This window comes from Hypoxylon fragiforme (assembly GCF_022984875.1).
Source record: "Hypoxylon fragiforme strain CBS 206.31 chromosome Unknown GGS25scaffold_5, whole genome shotgun sequence".
Lineage (NCBI taxonomy): Eukaryota > Fungi > Ascomycota > Sordariomycetes > Xylariales > Hypoxylaceae > Hypoxylon > Hypoxylon fragiforme.
Genome location: NW_026054760.1, coordinates 1,115,411 through 1,142,693, shown reverse-complemented (window position 1 = coordinate 1,142,693; position 27,283 = coordinate 1,115,411). Strand labels below are relative to the sequence as shown.

The 27,283-nt window shown below is 46.8% G+C and overlaps 7 protein-coding genes across 7 annotated transcripts; 4 read left to right on the top strand and 3 right to left on the bottom strand.

Annotated features, from left to right (window-relative positions):
• Window positions 1–690: 690 nt before the first annotated feature.
• GGS25DRAFT_521549 (exocyst complex component Sec10-like protein) lies at window positions 691–3,466 on the top strand (the record flags this gene model as incomplete). Its single annotated transcript, XM_049264079.1, has 2 exons — window positions 691–799; window positions 861–3,466. 2 exons carry the CDS (start codon window positions 691–693, stop codon window positions 3,464–3,466), a joined length of 2,715 nt encoding a protein of 904 aa, XP_049116520.1.
• Window positions 3,467–7,655: 4,189 nt separating this feature from the next.
• On the top strand, window positions 7,656–8,788 carry GGS25DRAFT_273146 (uncharacterized protein). Its single transcript, XM_049257400.1, has 2 exons — window positions 7,656–7,976; window positions 8,051–8,788. The coding sequence occupies exons 1-2, from the start codon at window positions 7,817–7,819 to the stop codon at window positions 8,536–8,538; spliced, it is 648 nt and encodes a 215-aa protein (XP_049116519.1). The 5' UTR covers window positions 7,656–7,816; the 3' UTR covers window positions 8,539–8,788.
• A 2,779-nt stretch (window positions 8,789–11,567) lies between these two features.
• GGS25DRAFT_489967 (SNF2 family N-terminal domain-containing protein) lies at window positions 11,568–16,677 on the bottom strand. The gene is made up of 3 exons (XM_049260951.1): window positions 16,328–16,677; window positions 13,003–16,227; window positions 11,568–12,950 (listed from the first exon to the last, which is right to left on the bottom strand). The coding sequence occupies exons 1-3, from the start codon at window positions 16,404–16,406 to the stop codon at window positions 11,845–11,847; spliced, it is 4,410 nt and encodes a 1,469-aa protein (XP_049116518.1). The 5' UTR covers window positions 16,407–16,677; the 3' UTR covers window positions 11,568–11,844.
• A 107-nt stretch (window positions 16,678–16,784) lies between these two features.
• GGS25DRAFT_489965 (IGR protein motif-domain-containing protein) lies at window positions 16,785–17,993 on the top strand. Its single transcript, XM_049260950.1, has 2 exons — window positions 16,785–17,046; window positions 17,155–17,993. The coding sequence occupies exons 1-2, from the start codon at window positions 17,032–17,034 to the stop codon at window positions 17,875–17,877; spliced, it is 738 nt and encodes a 245-aa protein (XP_049116517.1). The 5' UTR covers window positions 16,785–17,031; the 3' UTR covers window positions 17,878–17,993.
• Window positions 17,994–18,000: 7 nt separating this feature from the next.
• Window positions 18,001–19,953, bottom strand: GGS25DRAFT_531532 (Pkinase-domain-containing protein). Its single transcript, XM_049265506.1, has 2 exons — window positions 19,215–19,953; window positions 18,001–19,143 (listed from the first exon to the last, which is right to left on the bottom strand). The coding sequence occupies exons 1-2, from the start codon at window positions 19,420–19,422 to the stop codon at window positions 18,125–18,127; spliced, it is 1,227 nt and encodes a 408-aa protein (XP_049116516.1). The 5' UTR covers window positions 19,423–19,953; the 3' UTR covers window positions 18,001–18,124.
• Window positions 19,954–21,237: 1,284 nt separating this feature from the next.
• GGS25DRAFT_489961 (Frag1/DRAM/Sfk1 family-domain-containing protein) lies at window positions 21,238–23,107 on the top strand. Its single transcript, XM_049260949.1, has 3 exons — window positions 21,238–21,643; window positions 21,740–22,187; window positions 22,258–23,107. Exons 1-3 carry the CDS (start codon window positions 21,623–21,625, stop codon window positions 22,662–22,664), a joined length of 876 nt encoding a protein of 291 aa, XP_049116515.1. The 5' UTR covers window positions 21,238–21,622; the 3' UTR covers window positions 22,665–23,107.
• Window positions 23,108–23,177: 70 nt separating this feature from the next.
• GGS25DRAFT_489958 (uncharacterized protein) lies at window positions 23,178–27,093 on the bottom strand. Its single transcript, XM_049260948.1, has 3 exons — window positions 26,336–27,093; window positions 24,551–26,026; window positions 23,178–24,495 (listed from the first exon to the last, which is right to left on the bottom strand). The coding sequence occupies exons 1-3, from the start codon at window positions 26,415–26,417 to the stop codon at window positions 23,786–23,788; spliced, it is 2,268 nt and encodes a 755-aa protein (XP_049116514.1). The 5' UTR covers window positions 26,418–27,093; the 3' UTR covers window positions 23,178–23,785.
• Window positions 27,094–27,283: the final 190 nt, after the last annotated feature.

Sequence of the window (27,283 nt, the reverse complement as noted above, 5' to 3'; positions counted from 1 at the left end):
AATTCACGATGCTAGATTTGCTGGTGAAGAATAATTATTATGGGGTAGTTATCCGGCGATTAACTTTTGGACCCCAATTAGAAAAAAAAAAAAAAAAGTTAACTACCTATCCAACGAATTCTGCCGCGGGGAGAATAAACGGGTACCTAAGTTAGGTACAAGTGTACCTACAGACGGCGGGCGGTGTGGATTTTATGGGGATATATGGGGATAGACCGACCTGATTTGACAGCTGTCAGCATGGGTAGGCAGCACTACGCACCTAATATACAAAGTAACTTGGCAACCCTTGGGGAAGTTGCATGATTTTAATGTTTGGAATTCAGATGGAAAGCGGGATCATTGATGACTTAAGAATTGTTTCTACCAAATTGAGAATTAACAATTTCAACAATTTTAAAGATCCTCTCTGACTGTCTGACGCCGCAAAAAGTACAAGTACTTTGCAATCCTGATGGCAGCCAAAGTGATTTCACCTTTATGTTCTTTTTGATTTGTATTCTTCTATGCCTTCTTATTCATCTTTCATCTTAATATTCATTTAGGTACATATATGTAGTGGTTTGATACCCAGTACATATGTAGCGGTCTACCCAAAGTACCTACCTTTGTCTACTTCTATATCTGTACCACATTGCGAATTCCCCGAGTACATATCATACCTCAGAATAGAATCGACACCTCGTAAACATGTCTACTTTCAAGCGTGCGTCGCAGCATGGTGCGCCGTCTAGGGCCAGTATTCTCGGCACGTTACGAGCCACTTCAATGGTTGAGACGAAAACCTTTTTACCAGCCGGTATGAATCAGCCTTCCTGGCCAGGAGAATAGATATGATTATTAACATCAACCAACTACAGAGATTCTGGTTTCTATCTTGGATTACTTACCAATTTCCGATCAGCTCCGTTTTGCGAGAACGTCATGGCGAATGCGTGAAATGGTTTATGACGATACGAGATGGGTAGCAAGACTGAAGAGCATCGGCTGCTGGAACGAGTTGGAGGCCAGGAAAAGGTTCGATGAAGCTATGAAACGCAAAAGGGATGCTGCAGGCCACACCAATGCCAACGGCGGCCCAAATCCAAATGCTGTAACTCAGCCCAGCACCACTTTATTCGATGCTGCCTTGGAGGAGGAACGGAAACAAGCCCTGGAATCATCCAAACTTGACGGCTTCGAGACCCTGACTTTGAACCCACCCCAGGCTAAATCACCTTACGAGGATCCAGCTGTACTACTCGACGTTCTCAAGAACGTCAAAAGTGTGCGTGGTCATGCTAGGGAAGAGTACGGAAAAGTATACGGGGCCTTAGCACCATTCTATTTTGACCTGGTGCAAGCCAAAACTCATACCGAGCCCATCGTGTTTAAAGTCTTTCGAGATCCAGAGAGGCAGGCACAAATGCTGTCTAATCTCCAGGTCTTTAGCAAAAGTGACTGGGCCTCTGATTACCTGCAGCGAGAGGCTAAACTCATCAACATGATCACCATCTTTGAAAGCGCCGTCCTCAGAGAGTTTGAGCAAGGATACGAATTTTGGGATGTGGATGGAAGAATGCAGAGGTACGCACACGTCCTACATACTCTGAACGGTGGCAATGCGGCCATGGAACTCTTTATCCAGAAGCACCCACTATTGAGCGACCGTGGAGTTTTGGGCAACCCCATGGACTGTATCAACCGAGGCTCCGATGAGAACGTTACGCTTGAGCCCTCGCGCGCGTTTTTCGATTTACTTGTCAAAAAAGTAAATGAACAGAGCGAATTGATCAGCCGTATATTCCCGCAACCGGCGACTGTCTTTTGGTTTTTCGTTGACAAAGTTCGAGAGGAAATCATCATGGAATATGTCACCCCCTTGTTGGATGAATGCCACGAGCGGCACATGCCTTCCTACCTAAAGGCCGTGTCTGGCCTATTCGAGCAGTGCATGCAATTTGTTCGGTCGATAGTCCCGCCGAAGGGCTCGGAAAACAGCTTGGAAGAGCATGCAAAAGAAATAGCTTTAAAAGTCTTCGAGCCACACCTAGATCTGTACTTGCAAGAGGAGCTCGACAGCTTTACAAAGTACGCTGAACACGAAGTTGACGATTGGGAACAGAAGCTTTCGGAACAGGATGCTACCGCTGAATCCCTTTACATGGGGAACTTCAACCGACAAGCTGACAAGAATGATTTCCTAAGTTCCTTTAAGAAGGTAGTAATGATGCCAGTTACGGTTTTACCCAGTGCGTTTGGAAGTACTCGGCCCATGTCAACACCATCTGCTATTAGCTCAACCCATCGAGCTTCGATCGCCAGCATACCTAGCAGCTCGTCTCGGCCTCAGACGCCAGGACTTGGGAGTGCTTCGGACCGGTCTCGAACCCCGCTGCCTCCAGAAGTTTTTAACGATGAACTTAAGGCGAAGGCTGCACTTATGGCCAACCGGCTAGAGGGGATTAGAAGTCTTTTCAGTATTGAGGTCGCGCTTAGCTTAGTGCGCGCTGCCAAAGAGAGCCTTGGGAGGGCAGCGAAGTTCATTACACTAGGTGGCCAGGCCGGCGAAGAGGCTCGAGAGCAATGTGAAGCCATGTTCGTGACGTTGCTGAAAATACTTGGACAGACCCATGTCAAGAATGGGTTTGCAAAAGCCGTGGATCACCTTTCTCGATACAATCCTCGGGAGATCAGTGACCATAGCCAAACTGGAGTTGCGCCGCTGGTTATGTTCATCGAACTGGTCAACGTAGGTGACATCATCTCGCAAATGATCGACGTATTCTACGAACAACAACTCGCGGCACCAAAAATTGCCGACCGTAACGATTTTCTTGATCCTTCAGGTCTAGCCAAGAAGAAATTCGAGCAGATGCTGGATGAGAGCGTGGCAGCGGGTCTTAACAAAGGTATCGATGTGCTCATGGATGAAGTCGAATTCCTTTGCGCTACCACACAGCTTCCTACCGACTTCAACCCCCTGCCGCCTTCGGAAGAGACTGGAATCACTAATGATCCTGATATTGGTCCAACGACAACAGCGATTCGAATCACAGAGCTTGTGGCTTCCCATACGAAGATGTTAGTCGGAAGCACGGAGAAGACTATGCTAGACGTGTTTAACAGCGAAGTCGGTCTCCGCTTATTCACAGCTGTATGCAAGCATATCAAACGACAACGTATCAGCACCGAGGGCGCAATTAAACTCATTGCAGATATGACCATGTATTTTGATTATATCCGGACACTTAAGAACCAAGATCTGCTGGCATATTTCAAGGCGTTGCGGGAATTAAGTCAGATTTACCTCATTGATCCTCGGCATGCTAAGGAGATGGCAACGATTATTGCGGACGGCGATCGATTCGGAGGCATATTCCGCGCCGAAGAAGTGTATGAGTTTGCCGAAAGAAGGGCTGACTGGTATCAGGTTAAGAAGGATGTCGAACGGGCAATGTACGGGCTAGAATGTCGGATCATGTAAAGGTCTACTTACCTAAGTAGGCAGGATAGCGTTTCGTTGTTGAAATGCACACCTCCCACTTCCCGTACTATAATACGATCGGGTCAGTCCGGTCCCATAGCCTTGCCCCTACTGGCCGTTAATTCTAAGAATCAGAAGTCCAAAATTTGACGCTAAGATGATGTGACCAGGGGCGAACTTGTCAATAAGATTGAAAACTCAAGTCACGTCAGCAATGAGCGATTTATTCTACAGGACCTCCTATAGAACCTCCTAAAGCAGCAATAGCTCCGAGCTCACAGCCATCTCTTCTACTATGTAGTCAAGTATGAGAGTCACAGACTCACAGCAAGCACCGACTAACAACTCGTTCCCATAGAAATATCCCGACGGTTCAAAGCGAACGATATCATTGGGACACGAAACTGCCCCTGGGTGTTACTATCTTGCAATAAGAGATGGCGGGGGATCGATAGTCTAAGCCTCAAAAATGACGAACAATGTCCTAGCGGTATGACTTATTTCGTCATAGTCATCGTCACTGGTCAGCAGCTTATACAATACTTGGACACCGAGATATATCAAGATGAGACAGCATTTTCAACCAGAGCCCTACGAGCTCACCATATCAACAAGGACTTGCCGCTATAATGCGGTGTAGTTTCTGTTAACGAGTAAAGAGTCACGATCGGAAGTGTACCTAATCGCGAATCGAAGAGCGTTGAATAACGAAGCAGGGAGTGTCCTCCAATCCAATGAACGTTTCAGACTTCACCATTGTATGACAAGGGCGCCCTTGTCGCTGTTTTCTCGTATACCAATTATCGTCCCTAAACATGCACTGCATCCTATTACAAGTTTACAACTACGGATACTCAGGAACTTCACTTGTACTGTGTAATGTACAGTACTGTAGTGCACGCCTACCTTGCCAGTTGACTCACGACGGAAGCAATCAGCAAAGCAAAGAATATCGTAGGCAGAAGTATACATACACCATTATGCCAGATCCCGTCTAGCACGTCCAACACGTCGAATGCATATGTAGGTGGTTGGCTTCCTGACGGGGACTCGGTGTTCCTTATTTCGCTTGTTTATGTAATGGGTCGAGTAACTGTTGGCCATGTCATATTGCAGAATAACTCGGGAATTCTGCAAGCAGACGACCGGGGCAGATCCAATCGGCTGGGTCGTAAGGTTGGCACGTAAAGCTTCTCGAAGCTTACGGGATTCGTTACGATAAACGTTGGATGATACCTACATACAGTACATCCGTATTGAATCGAGGATCAGACGTTTATGTACGGACTGTAGGCTGCTGACAAAGGAAAGATTTAGCGAGTTCACCGCCAGATAACGTAACAGTACGGGCTATATAGGTGCTCATAATGCAATGCAACGCCCTAGCTGATTCACGAATGCATACTTGAGCATGGGAGACGAAAGTTGCATACATACAGTATACTATCTACCTACTATACCTCTCTTAGGTAGGTATATAGGTAGGTAGGTATGTATGTATGTATGTATGTATGTATGTATGTAATTCCTGGGGTATCGGTACCTAATGGGGATGGATGTCTGGGTTCAAAATTGAAAGCCTTATTTTCATCGGATAATCAACCTGGCAAGGCGGAATTGCCGTCTTCGTAGAGCCACAAGTTGGCGGCATCGATCATAGTCGTCCCCCTTTTATTTGGAGTCTCTTTGGATATACCTAGGTACTATTCTACCATGCACTACTATGTAGTACAATACCTACATGCATAACTTACATAACCTAGTACGTTTATAAGACTGAAATACTAACTACATATGTAGAAGGATGAGACTGCCCACAAAGGTTAAGGTTAGGGCTGGAACGTTTTTAAGGTTCAGCCTTCAATCTCGCAGGAATGCAGTGTGACCCATACTTTCCCTACTACTAGTAGTAGTATGTAACCTCTTAGTAGCCATCCGAGGCTCGTGGCAATTCCTTCCTACTACTACTACTACTACTACTAGTATATCTTCCTACCCTACATCCTACTAGGTAGGGTATGCATTGTACATTGGCCATTTAACCATATTTATCTTACTGCATGCATATCTTAGTAATTACCTAACCTACATACACTAGTTCCATGAATAATCTATCAAGGCATACCGGAAACGCCCCTGTCGTGTATGTAAGTAGGATTCACCCCCCACTCACCTTAAAGTTGAGACGGGGAACGGGGAACGGGGAGCCCAAACGCGAATACACCAGTACCTATCTACTTGCCTAACCTTAGGTATGTACCTAAACCTTTTCAAACATTGAAATGGCTCTCTTTTTTGCTGTTTTCTGATCAAAAGATATGGCTATGGTCTTGTTTCCTTCGGTTATGTCTTTTATCTTGTCTTCATTTATCGCGAATGAATCATCTTAGCAAAGAGAGAGATCATCCATCAGCTTGTCTCAAAAGATTTCAGCCGCACGAGAGCTGATCTCCATAACGTCGATCCGGTAAGCCTCCTCATTTTCTAGTGCCTACCTAATTATGGCACTCATTCCATCTACAGGCACCTTACTCCCTACCCATCTACCGGGGGCTTGTTCTAGGCATTACGGCATTCACATGTAAGTAAGTATACTAGTAGGTGTGTATGTAGGTACATACATACCTACATAGTACCTATCCATGTGTCTACCGGCCGGGCCACCCCGAGACATGGCTTGAAGTAAAGTAAGATAAGCTAGCCTAATGGACTTTATAGTTACGTCGGAAAGATACTCATCTGTGTATGGAACGGTAGTCATGAGATCTTGGGGACTCAACTCATATTGCCGACAACAGGAAGCATCCAGAAGGAATATGAAGAAGAACGGAAACTTGACTATGTGTGGGGTGCCGTGATGGGCATCCCACGATTAACATGGGTCTTGGTGATATAGAACAGCGGTTCTTTCGATCCGCTAAGGCTGTCTCCAGTTTGAGCCGTTTCCTATTCGCCGAATTGCCCCTTACGTTGGTCCCCAAGGTATCGACCCCATGCTCTGAAGCTGATAACTGAAGATGCAATTCTTCACCCCGGCAGCTGCCCGGGAATCCTCATATATTCCTGCTTACACCTTCCAAGCTTCCTCACTACATCCTTCCTTCACGAACGGATAGGGCCGTGGCTGATCCTGTTTCGTCGATGATTGGCACAATTCACGTACTCGTCCAAGTGGATCCAAAGATGATTTATCAAAACCACTTGCCGTAGACTAATCCACACAACTTGCCCCTTGCCCCTTGCCCATGTGTCGATGTGTCGATGTGTTGATTAATGCCAAGGGAATCTAGCCCATGACTCGTCGTTTCTTATACGGGGGTCGTATATCGGCTTACCATATTTTCCCACGAGTATGGGGATAACTCTGAGAGTGGTCTTGCCCTGCCGATCATCTATACTCCAATCTCAACGGCTTCCGTCTGAAATAGGTTAGGATGTCAGCCATGCCTTGTAGTCTCGAGAAAGTGGCTCTCAGGGGTTGCTAGATCTAAATAGAAGACTCACCAACTGCTTGTTTCACAGAAAGCTTCAACTCTCCAGATTACTTGCAGAATACTCCATTGGGTTAGCAATATTATCATCGAGCCTCTCTCATTATTCCCCTTGCCGTAACATCGGTTATACGGGCAGGAGAGCCCTGTCTGACCATAGCTGCAAGCCAGTGCATCAACGTCATGTCACAATCGTGGCTTGAATCCAGATTACACTATTGTTACCTCCCTATAACTCACACACAACTCTAAAGTTACAACGCTTCTTATCGTGTCAAGTGTATATCACTTTGTCTCGGCGCTCACATGAATATAGAAAGACACCATACCTAAGCCTTGACCGTGACAATTCGATTCCAGCTTCGCCAAAGGTACCGAACTCGTCTTAGCAAACTTCCCATGTATGTAGATAGGACTATCATAAGATGGACCTATGTTATCAGCCCTATAGCTAGCACCCAAGTTACTTTCCGGACACGGACACGGCCCCCAAGCTCCACTCACATGCGTATAATAAATACTGCGAACGCTGCTCATTTAGGGTGCTTCTAGTCCTAACTGAATTCCCTCTACATATTGTTAGAAGAGATTTTACAAACTATATCCGGCTTGTGAGACTCGTGCTTTATTATCATCGTCTCTTTCGAATAAGAGCCTGCTTTGATATTCAAGGGGCCAGTCCTGGGCATAGATATCAACCTGTATCAAGCACAGGCAGCTCATTTCGAAATAGGAAATCCCGGTAATAAGATAAATAAGCTTATTTATCGACCCTTTCCGGACTTTCGGAGTACCAGGGGAGGAGTATTTCCTCGAAAACGAAGCTCCGAGCTCAAGCGTTCTGCCGAACTGAACTAAGATGTCTTCGAAATCATCTACGAAACAAGGATCTCATTCCACGAAACACTCCAAGTCACATTCCAAGTCGAGCTCAAAACACCTGACGGACGACTGGACGGACATTGCAGAGCCAGAGGAGAGGAGGCGGATCCAGAATCGGCTGGCACAGCGCAAGTTCAGTAGGCAACACCACACACTTATAATAGACTAGCCTCCTATGCGAGAAACTAGCTGCTAACGTCTCTTTGAACAGGGGAGAAAGCCAAAGAACAAAAAGAGAAAGCGGAGCGGGAGTCACGGAACCAAGAGAACGCCGGCAGCAGCTACCGGCTCCCCTCGTCGGACGAGATCGCCACTGATGACGGCGTAGATCTGTCCGGGTTGCCGTGGGGGAGCCTAAGCATGCGGCACGTACTGGCGCGGGGCTACGAGACCGAGAGCCGGCGCAGCGGCGGGAGCGGCGGTGATCACACGACGCAGGACGGGACGACGGCGCAGCATCATCACCATCGTCAGTACTACGCGGCTTCGTCGGCGACGTCGAGTCCCTACCAGCCACACCATCAGACGACGCCGGCGACCACCTACGGCGGCAGCAGCACCACGAACAGCAGCGGGGGCGACGACTTCTCATACCAGGATGCGGCGTCGTATTACTATGACTATGAGTACGACTATGATTACGACTATGATTACGACTACGATCAGAATAACAGCCACGGCTCTTCGTCTCATCACTAGGTAGATATGGGGTAGCAGCCAAAGGGGATAAGGGAATAGGCTAAGAAAAAAGGGGGGTGGGGGGAAGAGAAAAGCTGCAAGGACGGCATCTAAACCCACCCTCTATCTTCTCTTTTTCTTCTTCTTCTTCTATACATACGCCTAGCCTCTCAGCTCTAAGAGCTAAGAACCCACCATCGGGCCAGGGGTCCGAGAATAGCGCTCCAAGGGGAAGAAAAGGAAATAAAATAGGAGAAAACTAGTTGTTGGTCGGGGTACGAAAGGCAAATGATTGATGATGATGAAGGTTACTTCGGTGCCTATCTGGGTGGCTAACGAGGATCTTGACGGACGGGCGGACGGGCAGATAGGCGGGCATTTTTTTTTCTTCTCTTCTTCTTTTTTGCATTAAAATTTCCTTTCTATCAAAGGGGCGTTTTCATCCTTCAAGGCCTTTTGCAACCAATTAGTATGTATTTATCATGATTTAGCTCATTTCCTTCCCCTTCTCCCTCCTCTACATGCATACCTACCTACCTTCACATTTGCTATTACTAGAATACCCAACATCCAAACATCCAGCATATCATACCAGGTATCTGCCTATCTTGATTATGTATCATTATATCGTCATTGCCAGTCAGTCAGTCTCGTCGGATAGAAATGGATATTATCTACCTACTACTATATATTTCATCGATGTTGCTGCTGTGTATTGCGGATACTACCAGGTAGGTGCGCACTAGGTAGAGACTCAGGTAGACAACCCGACCAAACGCCAGGCTGTCTAACCTAGTACGAATGGGATGAAGGAATCCTAGTAGATAGGGAGGCTAGGGAGGCGAAACAAGGCAAGTGTCAATATGTACGATACACACCCAGTGGCTATTAAAAGAACAGAGGCTACCTAGGCACAGATTCACGGTGTTTACTATGCAGTATGGATATAGTGCCGCGCATACACATACACAACATACACAACATACGCCATAAACTCACACGCTCTCTATCCTCTGAGTAAATAGACGGCCCACTGTACCCCCCCTACGAGCCTCCTTCCCAGGTAGGCACAACAGTAAAACAATATAACTAACAGGATCCTGTACCATCATGCATCATATACACGTGGTATACATGCACATTTTCAATATAATATACCTACCTACCTACCCACATGCATGTAGGTAGCACACACACCTATCTACCTAAGTTAACACCTCGTACATACCTACCTACCTAGCTAACCCAAAAGTGGCCCCACGCTCGGTCAAAAGGGCTGGGGGGGGAACACACACTCACAGAAAGAAAGATAGATAGAAAAAAGGGGGAGGTTGAGGTTGCAGACAATACCGAATTAATATAAGTGGCGTCTGGCGTCCGGCGCGGCGTGTGGAAGAACTAGGGGTTAGGGATAGGGGTAGGCATGCAACGCAACGTAACACAACGTACGTCAGGTCGATGTGTTGTCTGGGAAGGAAGAAGCTATTTATATACTTACATACATACATGCAAGACACAGAAAATATGTAAACGTGGAAAGGTGGGAAAAGTGTAGGTAGGTAGGTTGTCCGGATGAAGACGCGGAGGCTCGCTCAGCTTCCCCCCCCCCCTCCCCTCCCCCCATATACCCCCTAATACCCCCTCCTCCAACCACTCCATCTAACAAGTAAGTGTGTAGGTGTATGTGCAATATCGAAAGCCAAAATCTACCACCCAACAACCAAGAAAGACGCGAGAAAGGAGCCCCGAAAGAAGAACAAGAAGATCGCCACGCCACACATAATTTATACAAGCTAGAGTACATAGTTACCTCCCTAACCTTAGTAATGATGATGGTGAAGGGCTAGGCTACATAGGCTAGGCTATCCAGACGCAAGGCTAATGCGTATGCAATGCTACCTATGTAGGCTACGTGCGATCCGAATAGGCAGGCTTCTAGAAGGAGATCTTTTGTTTTCTAGAAGAGAAAAAGCAAAAGAGGAAAAATTGAAGGAATAAGGGATGCGGAAAAGGGGGGGTTAGATACCTCGCTACCACCTAACCTAGGTAGGTGTGTAAGTATGTAAGTACTGTATGTAGTGAATGGCTGGCTGGATAGATAGGTATACTAGGTATGTACACAGACGGCTCAGCTGAGACATTTCCATTTTACCTAATTTTGGGCGTTGCCGTCATCAAGCTCAACGCTGTGCTGCAATCTTCTACACATGTACCTACATACACGGCAGCGCAGTGCCGTACCTACCAAGTACGTAGAAAACGGGCGACGATCGATGATGAAAAAACATTGAAGCTGTGTCTCGGAGTTTTCTCCATCTGCCCCCCCCCCCCCCCCCCCCCCCCCCTTTCAGCCATGTGTCTATCTATACATAACTAGTGCCTTACTATTTATTTACATAGTACTACCTACCAGGCTACCACTGTCATCCATGTAAACTGCCCAACTTAGAAACAAGGCCTGAGACTTTGGCTGCGGCGTAGAACATTCTATTCTTCTATATGTGCTGCCGCTAAAAATTAAAAAAAAAAAAAAGGGGGGCGGGTAACGGGAGGATCTTACTTTATTGAAAAGCAAAAAGAGAAAACAGAAAAAAAAAAAGAGAAAAAGAAAAAGGTAAGAAAACTCCCAGGTGCAGATTACATAGGTAGATCGGTAACACAGCACTAACCTAGGGTAAACGGGTATCTTGGCAACGTGTATGTGCCGAGGCAGACAGGATATGCCTAGGTTAGGTTCATATTTCAAGAAAAAAGGGGGGACTAGATAGGTACAGTTTTTATATACTACTAGGTAGGTATCTAGTATAGTTACCTATAGTATACCTTATTTTTGCTGCAAGGCGTATTTATCAGCCTACCCAACCTAGTAGTCAGCCCACCTGAACACACATACAAGCGACGTCCTCGGATGCCCCTATTTATGGACACACTAACGGGTCGGCGCAACACCATCATTAGGTATCATACTATGCATATACTTACCTAGCCACAAACAAGGGGGCGTACGCGTGCGATAAACACAAGCAATCATGAATTCCATAGCACAGAATGGCTCGACTACTACAAGTCCAAGGTTAGGTACCTGAACTGACAAAACTATTGTGGTATCATGTAGTTATCACCCTACAAACACAATAACGCCATCCTCTTCTTCTTCCCATCATGAATATCTCAGACGCCGCGTTTTTCCGACCTTCATATACATACAAGGCCTACTATACAATGTAACATGGGCACGAAGCCTCTAAAGCTTCTAGCCCGTATGTACACCTATTAAGAAACCGCCGGTGGCTACCTAGTCTGTATGCCCGTAGCCGTATTAGGACCCTATGTAGGTACTAAGTCATTACGCACTTGAACTGTCACCTGCTTGTGTTGAGTCTTGTCCTGTCCTCTCGCTTCTGTAGCGTCGTCTGCGAGAAAGCTGACCACAGAGGGATTGTTTTTCGAGACGTGACCGAATAGACACTGCCAAAGGTCGTTGTTGTCGACAACCTCCCCCAGAGACTGGTCCCTGTTCATGAGCTTAGACAGGGAAGCCTGTTGAAGTTCGAGCGAGTTTGCTACTTCAAGATTCATATCCGAGACCTCGGCTAAAGATTCCTCTTCATCCCCTGTCATGTTCCTTCCCAAATGCTCTAGGCGACGTTGGACTGACAGGTCGTAGATAGACTCCTCCACCGTGCCTTCAATTAGATAGAGCCACACTGTGGTCTCATGTTCTTGACCAATTCGGTCTACACGGGCAATGGCCTGTAGCTCCAGAGCGGTGTTCAGAAGTGGCTCGCACAAGAAAACGTGGTTGGCGTTGACCAGATTCAGACCACTAGCATGCGCTCTGGCATCCATCAAGAAGCACTCGATAGCAGGGTCTTCCTTGAACCTCGTAGTGCCATTATTCTTCTTAAAAGATGTGTATCCGATCAGGTACTGGTCAAAGGCCTGGGCCAGAATGTCGAGAAACCCACCGAATTGCGAGAAGATGATCGATTTGGCTCCTGGATCTTCGATACGTAGCCACATTAGATGCTTCGTAATGGTATCAATCTTTGTAGCAAACGAAGGCCCGTTTAGATCGATATTCTTGATCACCTCTAGCTTTTTGCTACTAAACTCCGAATAGATGCCAGACTTTCTAGATCTTGAAAATGGTACGACATCACCTGCCGCATGTGATTCAGGCTGTGATTGTTCCTGCAAGATGGGCTCTGGGTGGAGCTTCAGCTCCTGTCTTTTCAGTGTGATATTATGGAGCATCGATCTCCCGAGTTTCTTCTTGCAGACGGGACAGCTATGATGTGCCTCGAACCATTTTAGGATACAATCATTGCAAAATTGGTGGCCGCAGACTGTGAGAACCCCATCTGTGAACGGATCTTGACAAATGACACATATCTCTTCTGAGTTCTGGCCCCCCTTTTTGACATGGAGAACTATGAAAGTTAGCCTAAGTCTAGCAAGTATGGGTATGAGTATGAGACTCACGATAGCGATGCTTTGGTCGCGCCGAAGCAACTTTCTCTTGTTTAGCTTCTATGTTCCTCAGTAGAATTTGTGCCTTCTCTTCAAGATCTGGGATTTGCGATACGTCAAGCGGAGTAACCATATCAGAAACTACCTGCAGCTGTTTGTAGTATTCGACACGAGTGTTCATGGCTGTAACAAAGCTGTCCAACTCTCGCTCCAAGGCTATAGCCGCCTTACTCTGCAAAGCACTCTGCTCCTGTGCTGACTTCTGGTACTTTTCGACAATTCCTACTTCGATTGCGGCTCGGTTAGTTCCATGAGCCTTATGGCGGAGCCTCGTGGCCAACTCTCGCAAGTCCGTAACAATGCTTCGAAACGAGGCCGCGTGGCGTGACGGTTTGACTTGATCGCGTCGTCCAAGTAACTCGAGAGCCTTTTTGGGAGCATGACCTTCGCCGTTCAACGCCTGTTTCTGTGCATTTCCAGTGTCGTATCTGACTCTCTCGTTTTCTAAGCCGGTGATCGCATCCTGTCGGTCTGCGATGACGGCCCTCAGAGCGAGTGTGTACACCATCAAGTGGTCCTGAATCTGCGTTGAGTCTTCGTACTCTTCACCAGTGATTTCGTCTTTATCCTCTTCGTCTACGAGAGGTTTCATCAGAAACTGAACGATGATTTCCCGCCATTCGGTAACCAACTCTGCTTGCGCGTTAAGTGCATCACTGAGTAGCTCAAAACTATGTAGGGCTCGCTCGTTCTCTAACCCGTCAAGGAGAGGAACCTTGACTTCAGACAACTTCACGAATGAATGCGCGGCTGCATTGTCCCGAATCTTAGTCATGGAAGATAAGGCCTTAGTACGTGCCTCGTGCAGGATTTCCTTTCGGATATTCTTCGCGGTCTCGTATCCGGTCACTTCTTTCTCCTCGAGGTCTTGCAAATCTTTTGTTTGAGGGTTGGCCGTCTGTAAATTACTCTTCATCTGGTAGTAACCGCTAGCAATAAAGAAATGTGCTCTGTGGTGTATATAGAGCAGAGACCTGAGCTTGCGGCGACACTCATTAACTTTCTCCATTGCCTTTTCTTGATCAGTGTCGTCGCCATTCGGGGAATCATGGCCCTTCATCTGCTTCAAAGGATCATGGGAACCGTCATTAATAGCCTTCTCAAGCTCATCTTCTAGTTGTTTTCTGCATTCATCTTCAAAGACCTCAACCTCATCAACAACTTGTTTCCAAATATGTAGAGCATCCGTTGTTCTTCCCATGTGCATGAAAACTTGACCTCTTTCTATCTTCAGAGTCAAGTAATTCCTCTGTTCATTTCTTATTTCCGAGTCCGACTTCTCAATCATGACATCGAGTACCTCTTCAAGTGTTCGTGGGCCTTTCCTCTGTTCTGTACCACCACCACCGAATTTAGCAGGCCCAAGGGACGCGTGTAGGACTATTTGTCTGAGATGTGCGAGAGTGCGTTTCATCTGATCTATTATCACGGGATCTTCAGGGTCCCAATCTTCGTTTATTGGCGTTCCTACCTCATCGAGGCCGAGGCCCTGAACCAGTTGTTTCACATGAGTGCGGTAATGCTCTTCCTCTATCACCGAAAAGGGTGTAGTAATGACGTAGCGCTTCTGAGAGGGAAGCTTCAGCTCATCGCGGACAGCGCGCTTTGTGTGTCGAAGGGAAATACGGTTGAATAGAGTCTTAAACAAGTCTCCGTATGAAGTTATCAACGCGTTCCATATGGTCATAGAGGAGACAAAAGGTTCGTAGTGAAGGAAGGATAACAAGCCCCACAAGTCTTTGATATCCTCTTTAACCGGTGTGCCTGTAATGCCCCAGGCATTGATACGGGGGATCAGCCTTGCAACTTTCGCAGCACTGCTTACACCACTTTCAATCTGTTGAGCTTCATCGATACAAACTCTCCACCAAGAGATCTGGATTAGTGGCGACTTGGGTCGCTGGGGTTTCCTTCCATGTCGCATTGAACGATCGGGCGGGTCTTCTGTATAATGAATCTCAGCCTGGAGAACAGAATAAGTAGTGATCACGACATCTTGTCCGGCCAGCTCAGATATCAGTTCTTCTGCATCACCAACGAAGCCTTTCATGCCGTCGTACATCTTCACACTTAGTTGAGGTGCATGTTTGCTAAATTCAGAAATCCATTGGGTCTTCAGTGTGGCGGGCGTGATGATCAAGGTAGCACCACTGAAACGCAAATCTCGAGGAAGTTTGATGGCTGATGCTTGCGCACCTTCACGTTTATGCATACAAATGAGCGAGATGGTTTCGACAGTTTTTCCTAATCCCATTTCCTCTGCTAAAATGCCGCCTTTGACGGCAGTCTCACTCTCGTGAAAGGGTGTGAGATCTCTGACCACGATTTGATAGAGACTACTGACATAGATGGGTAGTCCATTGACATCCCTTGCTGCGCTGAAAGAGAATGGTAGGTCAGTAGCTAGCGGCGGCGACAATGGCTCAAGGACAGGCCCCCCATTCGGACTAGCATCACTCCACTTGACTCCTTCCCTGCTGAGAAGCCACTGTAGGGCCCTGTGTTGAAAAGGATATAGACTCGAGGCGAGTCCGGGAATTGTAATGGACGAGACATTAGCATAGTCCTTTTCGGGAGTAAACGCCGCATCATAAAAAGCCTGAGGCAATAGTCTTTCCTCGGTGGTGTTCCGTGTCTGAATCTGACCCTCAAAGAAGGTATCTAGAACAGGTTGGCTCAGAGCACGCTGGGAGGCATTACGAAGGGTGTAAGCTGATGCGTTCCAATTCAACTCGAAGGTGATTTTCAAAGAGTCTTGGCATTGTTGCCTGTCCAAGTCGATTGACATCCTTACCCAAAGCGCGCCCTCATCATCTTGCTTGTCTCGACTTCTGCTCAGCACTTCGAGGATCGTTAATAGCTTTTTGGCAAGCTTTGATGGAGCTACCTCAAATCTCGAGTTAAAACTGCCATTTGGAGATCGAGGATTTGAAGAAACATCGAGGATGCGATGCTGCTCATCGTAGTACAACTTCATGTGATTATTAACATTCTTACGCGAAATCGGCTCATTGAACACCACCATGGCCTGGATTGGTTGGCTGAGAGTTAGCGATTCCCTAGCAATGGGAATAGTGTCGACATGGCCAACACGAGCGCGCTTCCTAGGGCGCTCATCAGGCGAATCGGTGGATGGGATTGCATGTAAGAAGGCTAGAAACTCTTTAGGAAAAGGATCTAGGTAAAACATTAGTAAATCAGTATGTAAGTAAGGAATATACAATTATGTAATCCTATAATAGTGTGCTTGAATCCACAAAGATTCTCATAGACAAACCTGTTGATTCCACGGGCCGGGCTTTGACGGGACAGTTGGCCGACAGCTTGAGCGCCGGTGCCGAACGCGGGGGGCCCATGGTAAAGAGTAGATCGCCGGCAGTCAACGGAGATTAAGATGAAAGCTTCGAATTGATTAAGGAGATCTGGTTAAGGTGAATGTTACTAAATTACCAGGTAGCATGAAGATGAACATTACAAAAGAGAGACAAATCTGATGTTCAAAGGCGAAAAAAGTAAAAAGCGAGCACTGGCTAGTAATGGTTAAGTTATAAAGCTATAAGTCAACAACCTGCCCCAGTGGTAAGAAGAGAACATGAATGAAAAGAAAGCGGTTGAAGCTTTTGGGTTGCTAAGCGCAGAGTGGAACCTGAAAGGTGCGTTTAATTGATTTGATCCCTGCCATTCCCAAAGTCTAACTCGCACGCGCCACAGTTTCCACTAGCCACCGCAGTTGAAGGTACATACATACCTAACCTAGTACAGTACTAGGTACTAGGTATCAGGGCTCCATTGAATTTTTTGGTGCGGCTCAAGCTAGACGGATCTGATCTAAAGATTCATTCATTTGTTCCCCTTCCTTAATCAGGAGGACATGTTTACTACACGCCTAATATATTAAAAAAACAAAAAGGACAGTCCTAGACGAATTCAGGAAGGGATTGAGTGGTTGATTAATCAATTGGCTGGCGAACGACCCTCAAAATGGTGCGCGTAAAGGTATGTCTATCCATATACAACGCCCCAAGACTAGGATTTAAATATTGCTGGATGGATCAATGAATGAATTGAATGTCCCCATTGCTAAACGAACTCATAATCCCACAGCCTCTTCTCAGACCGCAGCAACTGCGCACCGCTCTAGCGCCTATGACCTGCCGCTCCGCATTCCTCCAGCCGTCCACACAACCGATCCGAGCAGCCTCCTCCGCAGCAGCCACCCCACCAGCGCCCGCATCCTCCCGGATCCCCGAGATACCGCGGCCCACACCCTTCATCCCCGATGTCCAGACCTTCCTCACCGTCATCGGCCGCGGCCTAAGCCAGCACGTCTCCAAGTTCCCCACGTGGGAGGCGCTGTTCTCCCTCTCGTCCGAGCAGCTGCGCGAGCTCGGCATCGAGCCGCCCCGGACACGGCGCTACCTCATACAATGGCGTCAGCGGTTCCGGCGGGGTCAGTTCGGTATCGGCGGCGACTTGCAGCACGTCGTGGACGGGAAGGCGGACCTCAAGGTCCTGGAGTCGTATAGGGACGTCGCCAAGCCGCACAAGTACGTGGTGAACGTGCCGCAGGGAAAGCGCCTCAAGGAGTGCGGCCTCGAGGAGATATCCAGGGTGAACGGGTACAAGGTCCAGGGCGCCAAGACAATAGTAGGCCCTTATGCGCTTCCGCTACAAGGAGGCGAGGGCGTCCGAGTCTCCATTACCGAGGGCATGTGGGAGGACCGCCGCGGCCACAAGATCGACGGTGGTGAGAGAAGGCAGACCGAGATTCGCTACAAGAAGCGTGTCGCCGAGCGCCGGGAGATGCGGGAACGGGGCGAGCTGTAGAAGAAGAAGCTGCCCAGGCAAGCCTTACTGTAACTCTACTTGTCCATATACCAGAAGCGCAGAGTTCTGCACATATCCTACATCAACTTAAAAAAAATTTAAAGTAAAATCCCTGTTACGAATTCTTCCTGCGGTGCCTAGATTCGTAAAGTAAACGTTGACCTATTATGCCTTGGTTGATATATAGACAAACTCCCAAACGCCAGACTGATATGCATCGTAATCTTTCTCATAGGATGAAAATATCCTAATTGCCTCCTCCAAAGTCTAACTTGCGGGCAACCTTAGAACCCTTGCCTTCGTCTTCTACCATCCCAGGCCTTCTCTTCAAGTCCGCACCGACCTTCTCCTGTCCACCAGACTTCTTGGGTAGGTCTTGCTTACGGGTAGGCTTGGGATCTTCTTGCCACCACTTATGGTTCAGCATCTCCCGAGCCGTGACTCGCTTCTTAGGGTCGAGTATCAACGTCTTCATCAAGAGCTCAACACCGTGAGTACCAACCGTACCAAACATAGACAAGAAGTAATCCCTTCCTCGCACTGGGTGGACTTCCTTCTCCGCGGTGTACTCGGGCAGCTTGGTAACCCCGGGCCAGTTCTCCTCCGTCGGCGTACCGATACCCTGACAAATAAGGCTGATTTGGTGCATCTCTGTGTTCCCTGCAAGAAACGGCATCCTTATTACCAGCTCTGCAAAGACCAAGCCGACAGACCAAATATCCACGGCGCCGGAGTAATGCTTGGCACCGAACAGTAACTCTGGGGGTCGGTACCAGCGCGTGATGACATTGGAAGTCATGGGCTTGTACGGATCCGAGAAACTCCTGGCTAAACCGAAATCTGCTAGTTTAACCTCTCCGTCGGCTGCAATGAGCAAATTGTTGGGTTTTATATCGCGATGCAGCACAAAGTTCTCGTGGCAGAACCATACCGCCCTGGTGAGCATACCCATCCAAGCCTTAATATCAGCCGCACCATATTTGACACCCTTTTCATCACGAATAAGCATTTCCAGGTCACCTAGGGGCAGATACTCTAGGACGAGGTTGAGATTCTGGTCTTTAGAGGAGAATATCGAGTGCAAGGTTATTATGTTGGGATGGGAGAGCTCCTGTAGGTGTCTGATTTCGCGAACGGCGTCAGGTGCCATTCCCTCTGTGTACTCCTTCTGTATCTTGATCTTCTTGATGGCAACCGGCTTCGATGGGTCGTCCCGAAGAAAACCGAGGTATACGTTGGCATAGGTACCCTCGCCGAGCTTCTTGCCTTGGAAGAGTCTTGTATTAGCATGTTCCTGTATAGCAGATGTCATCTTTAACATTATATCAAGAACCAACCTTTCACATATTTGCGCTTCTCCTCCTCGTTGAGCTGCTCGGCAACATCTAAAGAGGCGGGCTGAGCTCCAGACGGCGCGGTAGGCGCAACTAAAGGGGTGCCGTTTGACGATGTTTGTGCTGAATTTGCATTCTTGAGCGGTGACGATACAGATCTAGGGTTCGGTAAAGCATCTGTCGGATGCACGATCAGAGGAGACACCGCCATTGTGAATCACTTTGTCTGCCTTGGCCTCTACATTTACAGACAACTATGTAGTAGATGATTTGCTGAGTACCTAGTTGTAGAAGGCTGAGTAGGCTTTAGGAGGAGGCGACGAGGCTACGAGCATGAGATAGGGAATTGTTTGGGCTGATTGGTTGGAGGTTGAAGCTGCAGGTGGGTGGCAGGTTAAGGTACGGACGGCATCCTTTAGCTCCTTGAAATTCGAATCGCTCCCGAGTCCGTCTTAGCTTATGTACTGCAACGTCAATGCGCGCTTAAAAAGAACGGTTCTTTTGCTAAAAGACCGTTCTCTGTATAGTAAGCCTTCTATGGCAAAGAACATTTGAACGTTTGATTTTAAAGAACCGTTGTTGAAAAGCCAACGCTTGTTATGTAGTAAGGTAATAAGAGCTCTGATTGATTGGCTTAAAAGCTCTAAAGTGGGCCACATGTTAAATAGAAAGACCGTCAATTCTTTAAAACTCCCATTTGACGCTGCGGCAGGTACGTACTCAATACTGAGGTACCTAGTAGGTAGGTACCTAATGCTTCCAAAGTTCAATGTTGTTTCCGCTTTTGAGTCGATCAATGTGGTCCTGGCGCGCGTTTTTGCCAGGTTTAAGGTTTAAGGTTAATCGACGTTAGATGATCCTCCCGGTACGTACCGGCGGCGTTGAAATTAATTCCAAGTTCATCTCTCCGGAGTTTTCCATTGACGTCATGTATTTATTCTACAAATCAAGTCGCAAACGGCAATAAGAAGAATAAAAATAAGGACAACAAAAACATAACATTGCCAAGTCGGATACATAATAATATTATGTATAATATGCAAAGCACAGCCAGCCCTAAGCCATGCGTGTCCCTATGCCAATGACGAATCTATCAGATTCTATCGATGGATAGTACATAAGTTCAAAGGGGATAATATGGGCCGTCCCTGAATATGGGCCGTGGGGCCAAGTTGGCCAATAAAATTTAAGAAGGCCACATAAATTCTATGTATTTTTTGATATTTTCCATTTTATCTTTTAGCCAATGAAAGGTCTTATTCTTATCGGCTTACTAAGATGACTTTTATCGGATAATTTCAATTGGATGATTACTTTAAGAGTACAAAAACATTAGATGCATATGGCTCTAATGGCCCGTACGCGGTACCGCTACCAGTTTAAGTATCAAATAACTTCGGCAATAATAATGTTGAAGTCGTGCAACCTGGCAAATTCAAAATCTCTAATTAAGGGCTATTGATCTGTATTTTTGAATAGAGATTTGATCTTGAATTGAATTAATCGCACCAGGTTGAAGATTGGTGTGTACTAAAGGCTCCGGACTAGCGGCGCTTAGCGCACCAAGATTAGGTACGTAATTATGCAATATTATGAAACCTGTATAAATCTTGAGTGTCACGTGATGCGAGCATTTTATTACATAATAATTCTTGTAATTTTGAACTTATTTAATTGGCTGACTTATACAGTCTAGCACAGTATTAATATTACTGTTTCACACATGGCCCTTCAAAGAGTCTGCCAAAGCTCGGACCTTAAGGACGTTTTGATCCAAATTGAGAATTAGAACTGAGCTAAACCTAGGTTGTGCTAGCTCCTTGATTTCATTGGTTCACTGCGAAGCTATCCCAACCAATCACATTAACTAAAAAAGCTCGTTTCGCTTCCCAGAATGTACCGCTTCTTACTTAAAGTAGTAAGAGCCTTACTTAAAGCAGTAAGGGCCAGCCCCACGGCCCATATTCAGGGACGGCCCATATTATCCCCTTTGAACTTACAAACAGCCATCTTTAAATCCGATCGACCCATCCGATCACTCCGTGGATACGCGGAAATCTACACTATTATTATTATACCTTGTAGGATACGTACAGCCCAAAGTCCAGATGTCCCAGCCCAAAAAGAATCTTCTGTAAAATGAAATCATACGGTCGATCCCTTCAACTTAGTGAGACAATGCCTCATTGTCGTCATCATATTCCATAACGTGACTTTTCCTAAGATACCAACCTACCTAATACATAATTCTTCTTTACGCGCAAGCATCCTTACTAGCGTTATACTTGTCACCACTCGTGAAGATTCCTCTCTTATTTAATAAATTCCACTCGTTCAAACTTTCTCTTGTTTATTTCAGTACCCTTCAGAATAGAGTTTTAGTATAGACATACATATAACATCTACCTACGATGTGGCGTTTATCATACTGGGTAAGTCAAAGAGCCTTTAACTGTTTACTTATTTACCTACCTTCATTATCCTATTAATACTTTTTGCGCATTGTATGACTAACCTTATGGGTGAAGGTGTTTCCCATCATATCCGGCCTCATGTGGCTGGCGACGCTCTTGGGACTATTATTACACTGGATCATCGACACGCACAAAATAAAGTACTCGTCCATGCAGGGCGACCAAACAATCGCGTATATTTCAGATGTTGGCGCTGCCGAGCTCAAGCCCCTGTTTATCACAGGCTGCATCATCACCACTATATTCCTTGACCTATCCTTTGGGTCCGATCGATTATTACGGCACCGGGGCCGCTTAGTACCCAACACGTCCACTGGCGAGAAGGTCCTAAGCGCACTGACGATCGTTTTCGCTGTCATTGGCACCATTGGCTTGACATTCCTCTCTGGCTTCGATACCGCCCGGTACCCGAGACTACACGATGTTTTCCTATTATTCTTCATCGCCGGGTACTTAATATCGGCCATCTTCATATGCTGGGAGTACCAGCGTCTAGGCCATAGTAAGTATACTCCATGAGTTTTCTTGTTTCAACTACCTTCATAAAGCAATTGCTAACGTCCGACCCCCAGAAAACCGCCAACACCGCGTCCTCCGCATATCCTTCTGGATAAAGCTGATCTTCGTCATTGTCGAGCTGCTCCTCGCCATCGGCTTCGTCGTCACCAACTTCATGGGCTACTACAACTCCGCCGCCATCCTCGAGTGGATCATCGCCTTCATCTTCTCCTTCTACGTCTTCTCCTTCGTCGTCGACCTCTACCCCGCCATCGCCACCCGCAACAACCGCTCCTCCAACTCCGCCCACCAGATGGAGGAGACTTACTACGCTACCCACCCCAGCGTTCTCCCTCCCCATCAGCAGCCGCAAAATCCCCAAGATACGCGCGATAGCGAGCAGACTTTGACGGATGGCAGCCACCACCATTCTGGGCACCACGGGCAACAGAAGGTCAGAACAGATCAGAGAGATTTCTAGTTTTAAGCGGGAGGGAGGGTGACTTTTTCTTTTACGGGCTAAAATTGCATAGCCTTGTGTATAAAAGATTTTACGAGAAACGTAATACTAAACCATAAACAACGGTTTTTGGAATAATTCCACCGGTCACGGACGGCAGGGTAACGATGCTCTTTACTTTTACTGGCACGCTTTAATTTGCGATACCTATATGTACGCAAGCAGGCATACATACTATGAGAGACAAAAGAAACATGGAGGTTTCTTGCGGCGCCACGGCGTTTTCTTTTTGGGGGGGCTACGCGAGTTAAGTCAAGTTGGGGGGGATCGATAGATTCTGTCGGCTAGGTACGATGGTATACCTCACTGGTGTAAATTTATCACTTGTACAGTATCTATTATATTGGTACATACATAGATATATAATGATTATTCGGGAATGATTCCTGCAATTTACTCAGACATAACACACTGTCTATAGTACAAATATATGAGTGCCAAAAAGTTTCAATTCTATATCAATGCCGTATATAATTCAGACAGGTAAGTTCTTGAATTTGCGTAGAGTTGAATCTAAAATGCCTTGCTACTCAATTGAGGGCATGAATCCCTAAACTCTGCGTGCATAGATGGAGGCATATAACTATTGAAAGGACAAACTATTTTCAATGTTTTCATAAAAAGAGGTGGAGAGGGTACATAATTGCATTTGTTACATCCCATCCGTTACATTTAGTCATCACTCCCCCCTTTTTATGACACTGAATCACCAGTACCCACCACGCGCAACTACATACGACGTAAAACCCAACAACCCGAACTCTCGAACAAACAGCACAAAGCAACCAAACGGTAGGATATTCGTAAGTGGAAAAGTAGAGCAACCAAACCCATTGAAAAGCATCAAGCTAAAACAGTAAAAGAAAAGGAGCAAAATCTCAACAAAAACATCAATGTCAATATCGGTTCCTTGCGGCCGTACACTCTTCATCACATAAACCACCCACCCTTCCATCCGATGACCCTTAACGCCATAAGAAAGACAGGTGCCTATATAATCGTGTATCCGAATGTGATATGCTCGTCGTAGCATACACGAGAAACCACCTAGCCAAGATCCTTAACTAGGTGCGTAACTTCCATCACACCATTTCCCTAAACCTAGAATCCCGACTTGGTGTTAAGCTCACCGACGCCATAAGTTGTCTTGGTGGTGTAACAGCGGTGTCATGTGAGTCTCTTGCGTCGGTGTATGGGTACTCGTCATCGCTTAGAGTACTCAAGGAGGGCGCTGTGTTTACGCCTGCCTCCCTGTAAGTTGGTTCGAACCCGGAGGGTAGCGACCCCTGCTGTTCCCTGCCAGCTAACGCGACAGAACGTACACTGGCGCTGCGATTGTCTGCGCCCGCTGGGCTATCTACGCCTGTTAAGGCTGCGCCGCCAATGAAGCCTCTTCCACTCATCTTCTCCTTGCCCTTCTCTTCGTCTGCAGGCTTGCCAACTCTAGAAAACCGGTTCTTGAACCAGGTCTTGACCCCAGTTCGGGAGGACTCTCCGTCAGGTGAACTGGGCTGTCTGTGTCCCAGAGCATCGCCGACATCCTCGGTAGTAACACGTTCAAAGGCCGGCGCAGGCACGCTTACGGGTTGGCCGGCGTCATTTAGGACAACCATCTCCCTTGCCGACTCAAGTCCCTCCTGGTTGTCCTTGGAATGTTCTGTTGTGGATTTTCGCTTATCAGCCTTGGCAAGTCGCTTCTGTTCTGCCTTATTTGCACGGTCTTCTTCCCTTCGAAGCTTGGCCTCGTGCTTCTCCTCCGCCTTCTTCTCCTTTTGCTCTTGCTTGTCTTGCTCTGTCAAGATGTTAATAAGAGATACCCAGACAGCACATTGTGGAGGATAACTGACCCTTAAGCTTTTTGCTGATATCCTGGATTTCCTTCAGCCGGGCCTTTTCAATTTCCTCGGCCTCCTTCCTTTTCTCCATCTCTAAACGTAATTCCGTTTGTCTTGCGTGCTCTTCTTCGATCTTCCCGTTAATTTCATCTAGAACAGGTTTGACTCTGGCAGCTGCGATCGCGTCGATCTCTTCCTGGTCCATGAGTTTCCCAGCGCCAAGATCGACTCTTCCATGTCTTGTATCTACTCGTTGGTCGCTTCTGATTTGGGCTGCAGCGTGTGCCTTCGTCTCCCACTGGGTCATAGTAGATGGAGGGACCATACCAGTTTCAGCAGATATTTTCTCGTCGATTTCTCTCAATCTTTCATGCACATTCCTCTGTGCTGCAGCAAGTAATGTCTCCTGGTCATGCTGTCGTTTCTTATCGTCCATCTCACTTAATTTATTTGAGAATAATGACATCTGCTGCCTAATCTTCTGAGATCGCCTGCGGTCTTCTATGACATCCCCGTCGCTCGAGGCCCTCTTCCTGAGTTTACCTCTGATCGAGAAACGTCGATTGGGTTGTTTGGCTCCGTAATACTCCTGGTACTCCCGATTCTTAAAATGCTCTTCATGCATCCTGGCTAGGCGGGCTTGGGCTTGCTTGTAAGCTGCATCTTGCAGAGTAGTAAGCTGCGCAGGCTGTCCATCATCGCTAACACTACTTATGGCATCAAGCTGATCATGAGACAGGGTGGCGCTGTCGTGGGCCTTCTTCGCATCGATCATTTTTTGCTGTTGGGTATACATCTTTTTGGCCATAGCTAAAGCTGATGCATGGAGAACGTCTGCTCTCTTCTGCTCCTCAACTTCAGATTTGACTGGTGGCCGTGACGTATACATTTGCCTGTTCATGTTCGTGAAGGGAACGGAACCGAACCTCTCACTTGTTTCACTAACCGTGGGTGATCGCACAGGCTTATGCGCCCGGGTCGCGGCACTGAGAGCGTTGGCGGCCGCGTTAGCTTCATCTGGATATGATTCCTTTGGGATGGGTGATGATTCAGCCCTCCGGCGGTTAGCCATAGCACCCTTGGCAGCGAGTAGCGATTTCTGGCGTTCCAAGGAGTGTGCGTGGGTATCATGAGGTACGCTACGATCAATCCTAAAGGCTATATTTGCAGCTGAATGGCCGGGCTCCGAAGTGGTAGGCTTCTCGGTCTTCGGGGCACTCATGGCAGACTTGGACGCGAGTAAGGCGGCTTTCGCGCCATATTCGCTAGGCACGGGTTCCCAGACCGGACTTGATTTGTAGTCTTTGGCCATCATGGCGGCTGCTGAAGCCGGAGCGGACTTGTCCGGCCTCCACAGTTTCGGCGAGGTATTGCTAGTCCAGCCTAAAGCTGCAGCAGCACTTGCTGCCGATCCCTTTTCTGAGAGGCCAATAGACGGAAAGCTCGGAAGATCTTGAGGTTTGGCGTAAATGAGTCTTCCCGAGTGAACTGAAACTAGAAGGTAAGCTTTTAGGTAATGCCAGGTGGTTATTGTATAGGAAGTATTGATAGTAGACTTGAAGGAGAAAAATGGTATGAAACGCAAGATATCAAAAGTAAAATAAAATAAAAGTAAATAAAATAAAATAAAATAAAATAAACTGTAAAACATCAATAACAATAGCGTTTACTACAACACAACTCGTACCAGAATACTGGGTATAATAATTATAAGGATTTGAAAGTATAGGTATAGGCTTAGGTATAGGTATAGGTATTATGCAGGACTTGCCGCTATTCCGCAACAAAAGAGCTTACCTGCCAATTTAGTGTCGTCATCGGGTAGCTGTCGTCCCAAACCCCCCTGCGTCTGCAGTCCTGTCTTATTGGTTGTCGCCATTGGTTTGTGGCTTAGAACGGCGAACACCGAGCTGCCGTCTGTATGTAGCTGCGACTGTAGCTATCGATCGGGTCGGTAGTGTATGTAAATGGATTGAACGATCCTTGTTCTTAACAAATGATCGACATATACCAAATGCAACCTGAAGTCGAGATATGGGGAAAAGGTGAAGAAGCCGTGGATTGAGGTGAGTTTCTCGGTGAAAAACGAAACACACGGAAGAGATGGAGATAACTACGTCGTAATGTTATTCTCTTTCGAAAGGATGAAATCGAATGATGTAGTTATGATGGATGGAGATGTAATTGAAAGTATATTATTCACATACGCACACAACACACATGTGCATATATGTACATAGAGGTCAATGTACACTTCAATGTCGACGTTGAAGATTGATGTCAACGTCCGTCGCCTACATGTACTTCGTCAATGATGTATGTATGTACAATGATAGGTGATATATGTAGGTACCTGAGGTAACAAAGGGTGTAAGTTAATGTAGGTATAGTTGAGGGTCATTGAGCTTCCAGGTTGACGTAAGATGGATAAATAACTGAAAGGAATAGTACGGCGTAAGATAAGATGGGCATAATCGTAGGATTCATATTGTTATTACTAACTTAGTTGATTCCTCACTGTTTATTGTTGATCCTAATGACAGAGAAGGTACCTTCTCTTTCTCTCACCTTTGTTTCCGTCCTCGTCGCTAGTGAATTTAGTGATACAGGTATTGGCTCTTACGTCATTGTTCTGCTATGTACGACATGCATTCGTACCATGTACCAGACGGTCCAGACTACCTAGTACCTACTACCTACACTTTGACCTGCAAATTACATGTAACTACACGTACAACATTGAGC